Raw genomic sequence first — 19,027 nt, 5'->3', positions numbered from 1 at the left:
TGAGGGCTGGGATTTTTTGGCTAAGAGGCATTATTAACTATTTGATCACGGTCTGGTAGCTGCAATTTGGGGCCATCCAGCTGCAAGGAGCCTCCAAGCCATGATGAAAAGCAGCTGCTGTAACAGTGTCCCCCTGTCCCCTGAGGACCAGAGCTGGCTCTCACGTGCTGGACAGCTGGAAATTCTTACCCTGATATGGCGTGAGAAAGCAGTTCCCAGCTCCTCAGTTCCCCACACAGCACCATTCCAGGGATTGCAAGGGGATAAAGTTCTTCCATCATGGCATTCACTCAAGCTGTATTTCAGGGACTGTCAGCAAGGAGCAACATTGCTTCAGCTGCATTCCTTAAAACCTGATCAGACCAAGACATTCCAACCTCAAATTCACATCCCCACTCAAACCAGCACTCAGGGTACCATTAAAATTCTCCTCAATAATTAGCTCCAAGGCAGGAAGGGAAAATCCATCTAGCACTATTGCAGATCCCCTGAGGAATCTGCTTCCCTTAAAGCAGATGATACAATGCTCCTTAAACATCTCCTGGCCACTCACTTGCTGCAGCTTCCAGGGAAATTACAGCTCCTCTGAACAAGGGACAATATTGTCCCTCAATTATTTACAGAGTTCAAAACTAAGGTCAAGATAAAGATTTAGAAACAGTTCAGGAAACCGTCTGGGTGAGGAGAGGGATAAAGTTGCAGTGTTACAAATGTTTCCACTGTAATAACGCCCTCAAAGAGTATCAGCACAGAGCACTTCAAAGAAAATCACCAGAAATGTTAATGAAACTCTTCCATGCTCTTGACATCTGCTCCCCACAAATCCCCAATTCCTCCCCAAAGGCCCTTCCCCCGAGAGAAGCCAGGTCTCATCAGCCTCATTTTATTACTTCTAAACTCTTGACATTTTCTCTGGGGTCAAACACTCCAGACTGAAAATCTGTGTCCAAAGAAGCACTTCAGAATCTAAGAGTTCAGAAGAACCTGAATTTGTCCAAGATACTCCTCCCAGCTCACACCCCCCAGCATCCCTCACTGTGCCACAGGACACTGCAACACCCAAGGGACACAGGTCACCCCCTGGGAACAGGGCTCCAGTTCTGCTCCCAGCTGAGGTGAGGACCCAGACAAACCCATTCAATGCAATAGTGACACATTTCCACATTTCTTCTGCTCAAAACTAACAAAGTTTCAATATTTCACTGTTTATGCAGAATTAGACATCACTGTTCCCATGAGTTTCCTCACCATCCCCAGTCAGGATACACAATGGTAAAGATTTGTGGCTGCTAGAAATACTGTTCATGGTCATGGGAGGTCCTAATTATTTTCTCTGCAATGCCCAGCAGATTGAAAACTTTCTCCAGATGTATAAAAATGGAATTTGAAAGCCTCAAGAGCCACAAGATTACTTCTCCCAAGCCCAGAAGGTTTATATTAAAAATGTCGTTACTAAAAAAAAAAAAAAAGCCAAATCAGATGCATTCAAGATCAAAAACTCTTTGCACTGAGGCTGAGAAATATATAAACCTTTTTTTTTTTATTCCTGATAAATACCACATGAAAGATTAGCCAATAAAGTCTTTATATTTACAGAAATAACCAAGATTCAGATTCAACTGCTTCCCTCTAATCATCTCCCCACATCAGTCTCCAAAGCAAAAGCAGCCAAAAAAAGCTCCACATATGCTCCTTGCAGGGCTGAGACTCATCTAAAGCTCTAAAATATGGGAAACAGTTCAATTTGCACAGTTCCCTGAATAACAAACTGAAATAAAAGCAGCTGTCATGTGCATTGTGCCTTGGTCATTGTCTTGGTCTTAAAATCTTCAAAACCCATTCTTCTGCTGTACATTGGACGTGTTCAGCAAAAAACACAGATTTCAAAATAAACCTAAATAAATGGGGCTTGGAAAAAGGAAGCTGTAAAAAAAAAAAATCCTCCTTTCTGCTTTTTTTTGCAAAGCCCACCCCAAGTTCTTGTTGGTGTTCAGGCTCAGAGTTTTCCTCTTCATCCTCTCTGGGTGCTGGAGCCCAAAATGAGTCCCAGCAGAGCCTCACAGAGCGTTGTACTCCACACATTTGGAGGGGTCTGTTGGGAAGTGCTTCTGGCAAATGGTCATGAGCCTCTTCAGCCCCTGGGAAGTAACAAAACAAGGACAATTCTGTCATAAGGATGCAGCTGTTGAACAATTTAATAGCCTACAGTATTATTAAGCTTAACAAGAAGAATTAAAAAGAAAAGGCTGGGATTTTTATTTTGGTAGTTATTCTGTTTAAAGTTTGAAGTTCTCTTCAATATTAGAGGAGTTTGTGGCATAATCTAAAAGGCTTCAATCCCACCTGGTAAGATTCACAGTGAAGGGTCAGAGCAATTCTTTAATCCCTCTTTATCACCAAGGGAACAAATGATATCATAATTAAAGATATTTACAAGAAAGCTGAATATTAAAATTAATTCTAAAGAACAAAAAGCAATTTCAAAACAAGCTGGAGAGCCAAGACAAGAACCAAACACTTCTCAGGAGGAGAACTGTGGACACAGGACATCACAGAGGCAAACTGAAGCAATCAAGGAGAAAGGCAGAATGTGGACTTTTCAGTTCTTTCAAGGCATCAATTGCCAAAAACCAACCTGACAGGAACCTTGTGATTATTTTTTTTCAAGTCACACAGAAAAGTCTAACAAAGAAGAAAGGCAATGCTGTGGTGGAAGTGTAATTGAGCAGTGACACTGCACTCCAGGATGGCAGAGTCATGTCCCTGTCATGAGACTCTCCCCATGGAAGGCAGCTCCTCACCCAGGGAAAAATGATTCCCCAGGATGGTGCTTTGGCCCTTCTCATGCAGGCAAGCATGGAAAGGCTGTCCAGCACCACAATGACTCCTTGTTTGGGATGTTCTCCCTCCAGAGTGCTGCAATCAGGAACAAGTTCCCTTGGGAGCACAGGTAATAAACATCCTATGCTCCACTTTGAACCAAACTTGTCAAACAAGACCCAAATATCTTTAAATATGAAGAACATACATGTTTAAAGCCAACTCTGTCTTGGTGCTGCAGTGAGTTGGGTAATTTAGAAGCAGAGGTATGAAATTCCCAGTGGGAAGATGAACTCAAGGATTTCCTTGGCCAACAGAGGAAACCCCAAAAGCAGAGAAGGGACAAACTGGGGAATTCACACACATCTCCCACAAGGTTAAGAGAGACCAAGCAAGGATCCAGAGCAGAGATCCTTCTGCCCAGGAGTGGCAAATGGACAGAGAAAGCCAATTATTGAGCAGCCTGGTCTGGAAGGTTCCCCTGCCAGGGGAGCTGGAACTTGACAGGTTCTTAAGTCTCTTTCAATCCAAAGCATTCTGTGATTCTATAAATTATTCTATGAATTATTCACCATTAGGACACAGACCACAACAACATTATTTAGTTTAAAACTATTTCATCCATTAAATAATTCCTATTTCATCCATTAAATACTTCCTATTTCATCCACTAAATACGTCCAAGCATAACTGGAGCCTGTCTCCGAAGATGCATAATCCACATGCCAATTTTCACCTTACAAAATAATTGGTCAAATTTAATTTGTTGTCTTTGTAAGTGTCTGGAGGGCCCTGTGACTTCACATTGATATTTTTTCAGGTTATTTTATTAAAAACTAGAATTGAAGAGAAACCAATGGTTATGCTTATAGCCCAAATACAGAGAGACACAGAGCATTTTGCAATCAATTTCCTTGCAGACATCTGCAGAAGCTGAAAAGCAACAGGAGTCCTGCTGCTGAAGAAGGAAGACATTTATAAATATCTCCCCTACCAGGAGCTCTGAGCTCCATGATGCTGCTCTGGAGGCTTCAGAGTTAACCCAGAGAGTTTTTTTATCTCAGTGAAACTGCAATTGGCAAAAGCCAAACCCATTTAACAATACCAAGAGAGAAGGCTTGTTTCTTCAGACCTGCCCACCCACTGTGTGGAAAGGACAGAGGAGAAAAACAGCACTGCTACTATTTCCACAACCAGAAGTCCACAGGAATATGAAGATGCCCAGAGGGAACTAAACCTGGAATTTTGAGCCCAGATTCCTGGACTTATTAATTAATGCATTTATTATATATTACTATATGGTATATATTAGTATCTAGTATATTATTTATTATATTATACTTATAGTATATTTATTAGTATATAGTATATATTAGTATATATTAGTATATTTATAGTATATTTATTAGTATATAGTATATATTAGTATATGTTATTTATTATAGTATATTTATTAGTATATAGTACATATTAGTATATATTATTTATTATAGTATATTTATAGCATATTTATTAGTATATAGTATATATTAGAATATATTATTTACTATAGTATATTTATAGTATATTTATTAGTATATAGTATATATTAGTATATTATATATTAGTTGCAGAAACAGTCAGCAGGACTGAATTTTACCGTATTAAGTTCTGTGCCTGTTTAAAGCACGAGTTAAGCAGTGAGAGGCCTCAGGAGAATCAAGCCTGTCTCCACAGCTGCTTTGGTGCTCATGCAGGATCACAGCAGTCCAGAAAAACCCATGAGACTGTTGCTGGCCCAGCACTGAGGAGCCTCCAGGTCCAGGATGGATGTTCTGCCTGACACAAACTAAACCTGTCCATTCCTGGGACCTGATACCACACCATCTGATGATACCACGACACTGATGTTTCTCAAAGACCCCCCCCTAGACAAGCAGACCTGTTGGATTTCCAAAGCTGCCATTACCTGGATGTATTTCCTCTGAGTTTCATCGTTGAGCACGTGGGCCACGTGCTTGGAGAAGATCTTCTCGCGGCCCGTGCGCGCGTGGATGCCGACCATGGTGACGCCGATGGGCCAGGGGGCGTTGCCGATGGCCATCTGCAGGTAGGCATCGTTGGCCTGGAGGGAAAGGCACCACTCAGCACCACACCAAGCATTTCTGCACTGCCAGCTGCAGGTAAACCCCCACTCCAGTGTCCCTGATCTGGTGTCCCTGATCTGGTGTCACCAACTGCACAACGCACCTTCCCACATGGAACTCCGAGGGAAGCAAGGATTGTGCACTGTCCCTCATGAAAAAAAAGGAACTGGATAAGGCAGACTGGTTATCTTGACCAAAACTAAGGTTTACTGGGATTATTTTCAACTCAACCATCTCTGGTTAAATAAGGTTACACTTGTAACCCAGAGCAGTAGCAGCAGGAAATCAGGAATTTCCCCATCAAGAGCACAGATCCTGTTTTAAAGCTGTACACAGACAACATTCCTGGGGAAAAACAGGGATAAAGCTCAAAGGGAAAATTAATAGAAAGAAAGGCAGAAAGGAAGAGAAGTGTAGTGCTGAAAAAAACCCAACATAACAACTGAGAACCAGCAAGTGACAGATACAATTACAGAAAAAACCTGAAGGACATGGAACAGGACATTCCTTCTCTATTAGAGAGCAGCTACAAAACCCACTGATAAGGAGTTCATTTATCACCTCCTATTCAAAAGCTGGACAATAAGAAGCAGCAATCATGACCAGTGGCTGCAGATTCTTTCCAGCTAGCACTGAACAGACTGGGAGGTGAATAATGAACAAGGCAGGGGTGGCAGACAGACCCAAAGCAAATCTGAGGAGAGGACAGAGTTTAGTCATCACCTACATGAGGCAGAATCTGAACAATCTTAGTGAAATACCCTCTTGGTGACTTAAATATACTTTTGTGATGAAACAGTGTGTGAACAAGCAATTAAAGACCCTTGAAGGATTGCCACAACAGGGTTAATTAAGGCTGAGTGAACAACTTGAATTCTGGCATTTGCCTACTGTTAACACGATTTCAAAATTAAAATCTTCCAAGATTGTCAACTAACAAAGCAGCAAGAATTTGTGGCTGACAGTATTCACTAGGGTGCACAAAGCAAGCAACAGGCAAAAAGAGACAGAAAACCAAAGAAGCAAAAAGAAGCAGGTCTCCTAGAAAGTAAAACTGAAAAGGATGTGAGTATCTGTAAAAGCATTAGCCTAATGTAAAAAAAAAAAAAAAAAAAAAACAAAAAAACATCCAAATGTGTATTCAAGTCATCCAAAACCTCTGTGAAGTTTACTTAAAGCAAGCACCTCCAGGAGAGAGAAGCACTGCTGATTAACCCAGAGATACACCACATTCCTGCATGCTCATTAGTTTGAGGAGGTATTGGAAAGGGGATTTCCACAAAATGATGACAACCAAGAGAAAAAAAAATGCTTCAAAATAAAATCCCACTATCATACATCCCACGTGTTCAGTTCTGCTTCCAAATTATTTGGATTAAATTTGCCTCAGGCCATACAAAGTTTTTTTCAGCATCAAAAGCAGGTTTGCTTGCTTACTTGACAAATTATGTCAAATCCTCACAAGAATAGTAAGAAATACTAGAAATCTGAAGGCAAAAGACAGCTCAGTTTCCTCTGCATATACAAGCTGCTTCAGCAAATGCTATTGGTATTTCAGTTTCATTTCTGAAGCAGCTACAAATAAAACCTAATACTGCCTTTGATCTTGTGTCCCAAAGTACTTCTGCCTCCTGCAGTGAGCAGACTTCATCCAAAAAATCTTCTCATTAACTCACCTCAACTTTACCAGGCCACTTAATGTGAGTTTAGACAAAGAAAGGGACAGTACCTCATATCCAATAACTCAGTTTGCCTCAATTAATTCCTAATTAATTAATCATCAACACCCTATTACTATTAAATACCTTCATTTAACCTTAGAACATCAGGTTTCCCCTTGAGGAATGCCTCTGCAGCTTCATATACCCATCCCTGAGAAAAATTTTCTTCATGTTTACAAAGCTGTGCAGTTTCATGAACCTCAAAAGCTCTTCTGTCAGGCTGTGGATCAAACACTACTTAGAGCCTAACATTTCACAGCCATTTTTCATTTTGTTGGGATAGATGTTGTATTTCTAGCTATGCATCTTCAAAATTAAAAGAAATATGGGAATGTTGAAGCAATAAACTCAATCTTTTACAACCAGGCAGCGTGAACATGACAAAAGGAAAAGTATAAACAAACATACCTTCACATATTCTCTTTGCAACATAAACTTAATAATATCTGTTATTGATTCTTTGATGTCTGCAGGAAGTGTCTACAGAAGAAAAGGGAAAGAAAAAAAAAGACTTTAGAACCCAGGAAAATCATCTTACTCAGCATTTATGCAAAGTTTAGCAACTACCCTTGCTTGAGGAGTTTCACCAAGGAAAACATGTTCATTATTCAGATGCAGGATCTGAAGAGGAGAGGTTAAGTGGTTACACCTGGTAGCTGATGGCAAAGTGCAAAATGCAACCCCAATTTTCTGTCATGTTTGCAACCCAGGGAGCAGGTGCTGCTTTAAACAGCTGGAAAAGCAGTGAGTGGGCAGATTTCACTGACTGAGATAAAACCAGAACTGGCTGTCAGGAGCTGCAGATACAGAAACTGTCACCAATTCACTCATCCCCTCTCCTGGAAGGGCCCTGATGCTGGGTACTCGGGAAGCAAAGCAGAGGCATTTGGAGCGATTCACCCTTTTGCGGAGCTTCCTGAAGAGCGGCCGCAGGTAGGACTCGGTCTGTTTCTGGGTGGCGCTGTTCAGCTTCCCCTGCACGCCCCGCTTCACGTAATCCTCCCTGGCATTCAACTCCTTGGCCCACACTCCCAGGAGGAACTGCAGGGAGCAAGCACATCTGTGTCATGGTGCCATCTACTGACAGAACACAGGGCTAAGCCAGCAAGGCAAGGTGAGGCTTTTTTTTTTGGAGAAATCTGAGTTAGGAAGGTTAAACCTTTTTCAGAGGGATAGGAACAGCTCTGTTATCTTAAATGTACACACACAAATGAAAGCTTCAGCTCTTGCTGGGACTTTGATTACCACAACAGTTTCACGGGCACTGGCTGACTCAGCTGAGAGGCAACACAGCTTTCTTGCCAGGAAACAATTTCCTGCCCTCCACTTGAACCTGTGGACTTCCTTTAAAACTCTCCAATTTCACTACCAGTATTAGGTGGCATTCCAATTCAGCTTGTACTGTTCCAAGGAAACTCCTCCACAGGTTTTGATGCCACAGTACCACACAGAGGCAGCTCCAGACAACTGCCTCAAATATCACATGAAAATCAAAACCTTATTTATTTTGTCTGGAAAAGCAGGAGCAGATTTTGAAGAATGCTGCACTCCCAAGAGCTCTTTCCCAAATTTGGCACAAGTCACTGCTGTGACTAACAAAGGCTGTGGAGTGCCAAGCATTTCAAAAAACCCACATCTTACACATAACAGGAGAGATTTTCCTCTCAAGCAGCTGAAGCCCATCCTTCTATTCTTGAAATGCATCTGCATGGCATTAATAATATGACAGAACTACAGAATAATTTGAGTTTGTTACCTTCAAGAACTTGGTTATGATGTCCATATCATAGTGATCATCACCCCGTCCTAGGGATTCTCCCAAAGCCTGGAAAAGGGGAAAAAAGGACAATTATTTCCACTTTGCCTAGTCTGGCAGCACCACCACAGCAGAGCATGGTTCACTGCATGAACCATGTGTTTGGGATTTCTTGTGGAATTTATTGCACAAACTGCAATAAATTCCACAAGAAATCCCAAACGCTGGTCATGGAACAGCTACAAATGCTACTGAAATTCATTAATCTATTAAAAACATTTGCATCACAAGGGCAATATGATTATTTCTGAAAAGTCAATGCAACAGTAATTCTTCAGTCATTACTACTAAATTATTGGCATAATTAGCAGCTGTCTGACTGCACTGTATTAAGGGGAACTGTGGGTGCAGTGCATTTTTTGAGATCCCCAAAGCCATCAATTAACCTAATTATTTTGTTATGCTATTTCAATTCTCTGTACTGGGGCTTTTTATCATTTAATTGCAACTGTGAATTTGAGGGAACAAATTTTTTAAAAACATCCCAAAACCTAGCAACAAACCACTAAAAAAGCCCAGCTGTATGCTCCAATTCTCCACCAAAACCTCAAAACTGTAAATACTAACAGTAAGTCTTATAAACATTTTCCAGTAGGAATAGTTCCATTTATAATCAATTTCCATTGCCCTCATGTTTCCAAAGTGAGTTTTATTTTTAAAAATCTCCTAGATTTGAAGTCAAATTCAATGTAAGCCTTCATGCTCAAGGCAATGCAGCTGAAGTAACATAAAATTAGGATGCAGTGTTTTCAAACTTAGAAAAAGATTGTTTGCATGGCTTTAACCAAGCCTACCCTACTACCACAAAAAGGGGTAATTTTAAGAGCTAACAGATCAATAAAATTCAGGTCCAATACAACTCCTGCTATCCACTGTGGTACTGCAATTATTTTAAACCAGAACCCCTGGCACCATAAAAAAAACCCAGACTATTTTTCAATAATAATGTATTCACTTCAGCTTTCAGTTATAAATCATATTATTTCTTAAACACACTTTTGGAAGGATGTTATGAAGATTAACTCCTGCAAAGAGTTTTGAAGATTAAGGGTAAAAGTCTTCAGCTCAAGTTAATGTGCTTTTCAAAACATTATCCTGAAATACCAGGTGCTGAATGCATTTCCTGGCACTTACTCACACAAACACCACAGGATTCTTTCAGAACAGAGCAGCCACTTGCACTCAAGTTTTTGGGCTGCACTTATATTTCCTTTGGTCTGCCTCCTCCCTTTTTTTGGTCCTAGATGTTTTTATATCAAATATTCTTTCTGTGTGTCTATTTTTCAGAGTCCTTTTTCCTTATATAGGGGAAATTAATTGGTACTGACCTTATTACCCTCTCAAATATTCATTGGAAAGGCTTTGGCCATTTATGACTAGGTAATGTACTGGAAATAAATTCTCTACTTCTGAAATCCTGGAGAATGAATCTTTACTGTATCACTGTCTTTGCAGGCAACACCTGTCCCCTTTGGGATGAAATGTTGTAAACAAAGACCACCTGAGTTTTCATTTGTAAATTTTCTCCTTAAGAACACTTCAAAATGCCCAAGTCAGCTGTTGAACAGAAAACAACTTTGTTTAAACAATCCTGAGGCTTCCTCACAGCAACATACCACATCTAAGATCCATTAATTATCACCTGTCCCATACCTCTAGTTCTTCAATAGTAGTATTCTCCTCATGGACCTTCAGGTCATTCTGGGAGTCATCATCTCCTGCTTCTTGGCCACCCACAATTTCATTCAGATACTGCTGATCAATCTTATCCAAAGCAGCCTTCAGGTCATTTCTTAAGCCCTAGGAAACAGGAAAAAAGAAAAAAAAAAAAAAAAGAGACTGGTTTATAAAAAAACCCTCAAGTAAATAAAAGCAAGTTTAGTGTTGTTTGAATTTAACTGAACTCCAACAACAGTTTCTGCTTCAGCACTTAACAAAAATCAGGTGCATGAACTTCTGAAGCACTCATACCTATGAAAATTACTTTTTACAGTATTTTCACCAAAAGAAAAGCCTGGAGGATGGAATCAACCTCTAGGACTTTCTTCAAGTCATTTTCTCCAAGCAATGCACTGAACCACCCCAAAACAAATGAAAACCAGACCATAACCATCATCAGCTCTACAAGTCCTCACATATGCCCTGAAAAAAGCTGTAAATAACTCTCACTCCTTCAGTGCCAGACATAAAACAATAATATTGCTTCCTTTTATTACAAATTATTTAAACATAGCAGAATGTTTTCTATAGATTCACTGTTTAAAACCCTCAACTTTAGAAAAAGTGACTAAAAAATCCAGAATCTGTTTAAAACCATATATAAAGTTAAAAGGTTCTTTCAAATAGAACCTTTCAAATAGAACAAAACTCACTTTAACCACAGTTGAAGGATTTGCCTTCTCATCTTGAGACATAAAATATACAGCTCTGTAAAGGAGTATGACATTTCTTACCCTCAGATAAATTCAGCTACTCCACAGGGAATGGATATGCACAGTTACTTCCCCTCTTCCATCATCATACTTAGCTGTCTGGAGCATTTCTATAAATCATTCAGTTACTCTAAAAATGTCTGAACCACAAGGCTGATTGACTAAGCAACCTCCAGAATCCCCCTAGACAGCAGCAGGAGTGACTGAAACATGGAACAAAAATCCAGCACAACCCCATTTATGGGCTCTCTATTTCCTAATCCTGCTCCTGTGATCAATGTCCCTGGAAGGGAAGTTTTCATTAGCAGAGCTTTTGTTTCTTGATCTGTTTATCTTTATTTTAAAGACTTGGAGAGGAAAAGGCTTCCCTTTGATGGGCAGTCCCAGGAAAGGCATTTAAAACTATTCCATTTGCCACAAGTTAGGGAAGAAAATGCAAATTGTCACTCTGTTAGTAAGGCTGTAAATCTGGTTAACAGTGAATGCAAAACAAACCTCAATTGTATCTCTTCACTTAATTGATCATTCCTTAAGACAAAATGAATAAATTAATTAGATCTTCAAGTCAGTTTTTGAGTTGATGGCTACTTCAAAGGGAAGGGGGAAAATGACACTTCCATAACAAGTTACAGCTCTGGAATTCAAGAATTTGAAAAATCATTTATATCCTAAAAAGACAGTATACAGTCCTGCTCTTACTTACCTGTGCCTTCTCAGGGGTGCACATAATCATAAACACAGGATTATTTTAATAGTAAATTCTCTGCTCATTAAAAAGCAGGGGCAGAACAAGCTGGGGTATTAGTGCCACCTGAAAGCCCCTTTTCCAAGTGACAAGGGGCTGGTAGGTTTCTAGGGCTGAACATTGTAACTTAATTGTAATTGTGCAGAAAACTCTAATATTTAACATAGTTTCTCAGCAAATAAAAATAATACTAAAAAAAAGAGACAAGAGCATGTATTCTCTTTGCTGTCTATTACCCCCTCCTCCTGAAAATTAACAGCTACTGAAAATGATTTTCAGTAATTTTTCTAGGGTTACTTACACCATGACTAAGTAAGAGCCAGGCTTACCTTGTTCACTTCAGGTGCAAGAATTTCTATCTTCCTCAGACGTTGAAATGCATCATAATCTGTTTCTCCAAAGAGCCTGATGGGCTCACCCCTCTCTCGTAACCTCCTGATAACCTGAAAAGAATCAAAGCACTCCCTGACACATAAAGGAAGCAAAATAAAATCCAGAATGACTGATTTATTTACTTTGCTTAGAATAACAAGCTGAGCTAGACTGGAGAGGAAATGGCAATATTTTAAGCAGTCAAAAAATGTTCCAGACACTTTACAATCTAAATATAAAATTCCCACGGTATTTCAGTGAAAGGTCATTCCAAATATTACTGATCCAAATTTTGCATAAAATCCCAGGCTGGCTGATACAGCCAAACTTCTTCCTGCTCTGACTTGTTTAAACAAATACACAAAAATCATCCCTCTGGCAGAGCTTAAAGACCATTTTCAAAATCACAAAGGAACTTGACAATAATCTCACTCACCTATTTGTCTTGGCAATAAAAATAAGAGCTGGGCTGCAGGTTGTCCCAGCTCAGCTATGAGGTGATCTACTGAAAATCCCTATCTTTATAAACATCTGGGAAATATGAAGTCCCAAAATCTAATAGGATACTTACTTTAAAAGTAACCATCTATATCTAGATAGTTACTTTAAAAGTAACTGTAACAGAAGGGAAAAAGCCTCCCTTAACTCAATTCAAACCTCAAACCAAACACAAAACCAACAACCCCCATTACAAAACCTGAATATCCTGACAAATTAAGGGGAGGTGTGACATGCTTGGATGACCTCAGCTGTGAATTTCAGTTTTTCCAGGATTAGAGTGTATTCTGTACTTCTGAACTTCCTGTTTCTGCTCTGGGGTGTGGATCTGTTTGTGAACTTAAATCCACACAGGCATTTTTACCCTTAGAAAAGGCAAAGAACATCCCAGCTGCTCTGCCTTTAGGATTGTTTCTTCTGGAGGCTAAAGTAACCTTCCAAAACTTGATTTCTAAATTTGTGCTCAGACCAACAAGTTACAAAGAAAAGAAGCTCAGGGAAAAATAAATCTCAGAAAAAGTCAGCATGCTATCTTCAGTGCTATCCAAGAACAATGCTGGTATTGAGGGTATCTCTCTGAAAGAGCTGTAAAATGTTATAAAACATCTGTGTAAATCCCTGCAACAGAGAGGCTCTACCCATCTGCACCTCCCTATGCATTCAACTGGACAGCAGAGCCCTGATAAGCAAAGATAATCAATGATTGCTAACTGCAAAAATGGAAGCTTATTATTAAATAAAACTGCCATAAAAAGTACAGCTCACTGGATGAAACAGCCCTTACAAGAAATTTCAGGTGCATTTGCTGTAAACTCAAGGAGTCAGTTTATGGTTTTTGACTTTACCTCCTGTCTGGAAAGAGTCATTGGTAACTTTTCCTCTGCCAGTTCGAGTTCCAGCACTGGATTTGAGGTAGCCAGAGGTTTCTCCTCCTCTTCCTGCTGCTGTACCTACATTCAACAGACAAAGTTACTCCTGTGCAATGGAAACAAACCCACATATTGATGAGAAATGATGGCAAGATAGAGAACTCTGGAACACAGACTTCGGTATGACTAAATAAACCTTTAGTTTCATAGTTTTATGGTTTTATGGTCCATAATTGCATCTCACAAAACAATAAAAGTTCTTGATAATATCAAGAATAACACTTCTGCAGGTTGCAGGAAGCACTCTCTCCAGCAAACAGAAAGGACAATTGCTGAAGTTTGGCTGTCACTTCAGCAGGCAGATGCCAGCACTGGTGCCAAAAATAACAAATCCACCCTCAGCCTGTTGATTCCTGCCCCTGTCCCATTCTTCCTACCCATGCAAGACCATTTGCATCAATGTGTGATGAACCAGAAGGGGGAAATTATTCAAACAGAAAAAATACTCTGACAAACACAAATACTGGCACTGTTCCCAGCCTGCTTCACTTCCTCATCCAGCTCCCAGCACATGCACAGACAGAAGGACAGGAAGGAAAACTCCAGAGCAGGGTGAGAGTGGAGCTGCCTCTCCCAGGGTCAGTTACAGTGTTTATTACCTGCAGCTTCAACAGGATCAGCACAGTTAGCAGTGATCCACAGTTTCTGTTGGGTTTTGAGAGGCAATGCACCTCTCCAACCTTGTTTTAGGTAATGCACCTCTCTAATAACCTTGCCTGCTTCTTACAGGTAAAAAAAAAAAAACCCAAAAAGAAAAAAGACACAACTCCTAGGAACAGGATTCCTCTTAGTCTAAAAGAAGGTCCCTGAATCAAAGAGAGCATCCCTTCTTCATTATTCAGTATTTTAATAATGCAAAGCAACTCTTTGATCAAAGTAACTTTGAGGCAGCAGCCATGTAACTACAGCTCCCTGTGTAAGCTCAAATTCAACATTTCTGACAGCAGGAGCAGACTGCTGGTGGTAATATTCCTATAATGAGGAAATCTCTTCAGTGCTCACTCATATCTTGTTCATTCTTAATTTATTTCCTTTCTGTACTTGCTAAAAGGGAAACAATCCAAAGAATGCCAGAGCAGCCTGCAGCATTCCCTGTGCATGGGCAGCCTGTATTAGGGTTGATCAATCTGAGGAAGGTGGACAGAATTTTTTTTTTTTAATTTTTAATAGGCTTTTTATTCTTTCAGTCTGTATTAAGGTTGATCAATCTGAGGAAGTTACTGGACAGAATTTTTTTTTTTTTAATAGGCTTTTTATTCTTTCAGGACACAGTGCCAGCCTTGCTCAGGTGTCAGTGTGACTCTGTGTGGCTGGCAGGATCCACCCCTGGGGCCTCAGCTACAAGATTCAGCAATTTCAGATGTACAAATCTACATTCAATGCTGTATTAGCAAACACGGAAAAAAATCAAAAAATCAATCCTACAAGTACAGATGTTTGGAATGAACAAGGGAAAGACAAGTAAATCAATGTTTAACACATAAAGGGAGGGAGAAAATAAAATTCCATCAATGCAGGGAAGGAGGAATTGACAGGGGACAGAAAATATGGAAGAAGGTGTAAAAGTTTTTTTTGAAGTATAGTCCCAGAGCAGAAGGATACATACAAATTTTAACTTACAAACATTCTTGAAATCATTACGAGATAGCAGCACAGGAAGAAAAGATTTGATCCATTCTGTCAGCTGGACTCCAAGTTATAAGCAGTATCTTTACCACTGTTATTTTGTTTTTGTGCTTTCTTCAAGCAAGTGAAATTATTCCAACTTATTAGGTCTAAGCAAAGTAAAAAAAGCATCTGCATTTAAAAGGAAATCAGTCTGTGTTCCATGTCTCATTATCAGAGTAAAGAACCAATGCAGAAATCTGGGAGGCTCTAAGAAGATACCAAATTTACCAAAGTAACTTATTTTAAAACCATTGTCAGGGTTGCATTTCACACCCAAACTGCTGTGCAGCAGCACAGGTAACCCCACTTGAACCACATCAGGTTCTGAAGAATTCCAGCTAATGCCCAGGAGGCAGCAGGCAGCCATGTGCCCTTGGAAGAGCAGCTGGATCCCCAGAGCTTTCCCAGGACTTTCTGCCGCGCGTTCCCAGAATCGTTTTGGCACTGATGTTCAAATGTGCACAAACAGATCAAGGTTTCAGAATAAGTCACTAACTGGGTAAAGGTCACTGGAAAACAAAGCTCCTATTTGTGCCCTCTAACAGCAAACAAGATTATGAAACTGTCTTCCCCAGGGAATGCATCCCCCTCCCAGACACCCCGTCAGGCAGGCAGGCAGGCACACACACTTGGAAAAGACAACAACATTCTTTCCATCTCAGGAAACTCTTGCCCTGACACCATTACAAGGCAGATAAAGCCTTCCAGATCACCCATTTGTTGCAAAATGCACCCGAGGTTACCAATTGTTTCTAATATTTTGCCAGCAAGAACATAAATGCTGTTGCTGCACAGCTTCAGCGCTGGGTGGTTAATGGCCAAAACCCAAATACAAATTTAGGAGAGTTGGCAAATCTTTTTTGATGCACACCCACACTATACTGATTTCTTTTGGACATTTTGACAATGAAGATGGGATACAATTATCCAAATGTCTCCATTTTCTCAGTAAGGGGAGGAAGGTGGCTATATCAGATCCAGTGTTCATGCCTAACAACACAATTTCATAGAAAAGGAAAACAAGCTTTGATCCCGAGCCACTTCATGCTTTCCACAAAAAAAAAAAAAAAACAAACAAACAAAAAAGGAAACAAAAGGCAAACCATAACACAAACTTAAGTAGCTGTATGTCATGCATATCTTTTCCTGCATTGAAAATGGTTTTGGAAAGTCATACCTCTCCAGGTGGCTTCTCATTTACAGGCTAATGTATAACATTAACAGATTGAACAAAGAACAACAATTATCATTAACAACATTGATATTGTTGATAAAAAAAAATAAAATGCAGACTTCAAAATAAACACAGCAAGTACTGGAAGAACAATTTCCATACCTTGTAGCCACATCTCTGGAAGTAGGCCTCCTCTTCCTTTTTAGCTAACTCACTGCGTTTGAAATATTTCTTATTGCCCTAAGAGAGAGGAGAGTTGTTACCAGCTCAGAATTTTGCATGGTTGAGCAAAAATGGCTCAAACTTTCTTACTTGGCTTGGTGAATCCAGCTACATCCTTTCCCAGAGATGCCTAGCTGGAAGCACCTCTGAAATCAGCAATATGGAGTTACTTTGCAGGATATATGGAGAAGCAGAATTAAAAGTACAATGTGCTTGCCAGTACTTTAGAAAACCCAAGTTTTTTGTCATGTAAGGCCTTGGTGTAAAGCTTCACTTCAGACATGCACAACCAGGCCCAGGATGTTTAGATAAACCATACTAAATACATGATTTGGCATTAAATCAAGGAGGTGGGAGAAACCACCTTTATACACAGTATTTTATAAGCTTGCTTGGAGAAGCTTTGTAGAAATGTGCCTGAAAAGACATCCCAGACACACAACAGCTGGAAAATGTGGTCACCCCAAAGCATTTTCCTTGATTAGTACAAACCACAACTTCTTCCCTCATGCTTGGCCTGACGTACAACAGCCTCTGACTGCAGCTCCCTCCTTCAGCATCTGATGCCAAAACTCAAAATTAGACACCCCTGAAAGGGGCTCTGCTGTAAAAACCCCACAGAGAGACCAACACAGTCACACTCTGTGTTTGTCTCTCTCTGGGGTTTTTAAGCATACACCCTGCTCAGACCCTGCCTGGATATGGGGTTTTTAGGCACACACACCACTCAGACCCTGCCTGGGTATGGGGATTTTAGGCATACACACACTGTCAGACCCTGCCTGGATATGGGGTTTTTACGGGTCCACACATTGTCACACTCTACCTGGATATGGGATTTTCAGGCACACAAACTCCACTCATACCCTGCCCAGATATGGGGTTTTTAGACAAACACAAAAAGCTCACACCCTGCCTGGATATGGGGTTTTTAGGCTCACATCCTGCCTAGATATGGGGTTTTTAGGCACACACACACACCCTGCCTGGGTATGGGGTTTTTAGGCACACACAAAGAGCTCAGACCCTGCCCAGGTATGGGGTTTTTAGACAAACACAAAAAGCTCACACCCTGCCTGGATATGGGGTTTTTAGGCTCACATCCTGCCTAGATATGGGGTTTTTAGGCAGACACACACCCTGCCTGGGTATGGGGTTTTTAGGCACACACAAAGAGCTCAGACCCTGCCCGGGTATGGGGATTTTAGGCACATACACACACAGAGCTCACACCCTGCCCGGGTATGGGGTTTTTAGGCACACACAAAGAGCTCACACCCTGCCCGGGTATGGGGTTTTTAGGCACATACACATTGTCAGACCCTGCCTGGATATGGGGTTTTTAGGCACACACACAGAGCTCACTCCCTGCCTGGATAGGAGTTTTTAGGCTCACACCCTACCCGGGTATGGGGTTTTTAGGCACACACACAGAGCTCACTCCCTGCCTGGATAGGAGTTTTTAGGCTCACACCCTACCCGGGTATGGGGTTTTTAGGCACACACACAGAGCTCACTCCCTGCCCGGGTATGGGGTTTTTAGGCACACACACAGACTGTCAGACCCTGCCCGGCTATGGGGTTTTTAGGCACACACAGAGCTCAGACCCTGCCCGGGTATGGGGTTTTTAGGCACACACAGAGCTCAGACCCTGCCCGGGTATGGGGTTTTTAGGCACACACAGAGTCAGACCCTGCCCGGGTATGGGCAGAACGAGGCTGTGAGGAGGAACGAAACCGCACTCTGCTCACCAAAGTCCGCACTGCCTTTCTCATCTGCCGGTGCCCGAAATAAACTAAACCAGCCCCAAAGCCCATGGAACTCAGCGAGGCTGAAGCCACCCCAAACCCCTCCTGGCTCCTGCCAATCCCACCCTGGCTCATCCCGGCCTAGGCCGCCCCCTGCCCCGGCCCATCCCGGGCCGCTCCCGCCTCGCCGCCGCCCCCCTCCCGGCACCCACAGCCCGGGCGGCTCCTGCTGTCCACGCCGGCCGCCCTCACCCCCAGGAGCTCCTTCTCCTCCAGCTGCTGGCGCTTCCTGCTGATCTCCCGCTTCAGGATGTCCATGGCGGCCTCGGGAAGCGCCGCAGGAAAACAACAGCGTCACTTCCGCGGAGGCCGTGCCGCCGCGTGGCGCCCCCTGGTGGCTCGGAGGAGCGGCGGGAGGGGCGCGTCAGGCCCTGCTCCCGAGTGACAATGACAGACGAGAGGACATGGCAGGAGATGGCCTCAGTTGTGCCAGGAGACGTTTAGACTGGATATTAGCAAAGGTTTGTTCAGTATTTATGTAATCTCATGCTGTTGTTGGAAGCAGATTATTTAAAGTGATACACAGACGGTATGAGGCACACTGCCCGTCCTTAGGGCGGTGTTGTCTTTTTATACTAAAAACTACATGTGTATTATTTACCATAACTTCCCAATACCTATCACCTATGTTAGACAGTGAGCTTCTGCTCTAAACTAATCTAAAAGTGCCAACATCACAGCAGAAGATGGAGGCC

At 41.5% G+C, this 19,027-nt stretch overlaps 1 protein-coding gene across 2 annotated transcripts; it reads right to left on the bottom strand.

Annotated features, from left to right (window-relative positions):
- Positions 1-867: 867 nt before the first annotated feature.
- Positions 868-18,605, bottom strand: PRPF18 (pre-mRNA processing factor 18). 2 transcript variants are annotated; one of them, XM_058023462.1, is made up of 11 exons: positions 18,525-18,605; positions 16,464-16,541; positions 16,305-16,331; positions 13,376-13,480; positions 11,990-12,103; positions 10,137-10,283; positions 8,424-8,492; positions 7,568-7,708; positions 7,076-7,147; positions 4,769-4,924; positions 868-2,138 (listed from the first exon to the last, which is right to left on the bottom strand). In XM_058023462.1, exons 1-11 carry the CDS (start codon positions 18,588-18,590, stop codon positions 2,058-2,060), a joined length of 1,056 nt encoding a protein of 351 aa, XP_057879445.1. In that variant the 5' UTR covers positions 18,591-18,605; the 3' UTR covers positions 868-2,057. The 2 variants fall into 2 exon arrangements, with proteins under 2 accessions (XP_057879445.1, XP_057879446.1); XM_058023463.1 differs by lacking the exon at positions 16,305-16,331.
- Positions 18,606-19,027: the final 422 nt, after the last annotated feature.

The sequence above is a fragment of the Melospiza georgiana genome, chromosome 4, assembly GCF_028018845.1.
Source record: "Melospiza georgiana isolate bMelGeo1 chromosome 4, bMelGeo1.pri, whole genome shotgun sequence".
Classification (NCBI taxonomy): Eukaryota; Metazoa; Chordata; class Aves; order Passeriformes; family Passerellidae; genus Melospiza; species Melospiza georgiana.
This window is presented reverse-complemented; position numbering and strand designations above follow the sequence as displayed.

Coding starts and splice junctions, on each gene's coding strand:
- PRPF18 (XM_058023462.1), bottom strand. CDS start 18,590: ATGGACATCCTGAAGCGGGAGATCAGCAGGAAGCGCCAGCAGCTGGAG. Junction 16,542..18,524: donor AGGAGAAGGAGCTCCTGGGG/GTGAGGGCGGCC, acceptor CCTCTCTCTTAG/GGCAATAAGAAATATTTCAA. Junction 8,493..10,136: donor CTACTATTGAAGAACTAGAG/GTATGGGACAGG, acceptor CCCCTTTTCCAG/GCTTTGGGAGAATCCCTAGG.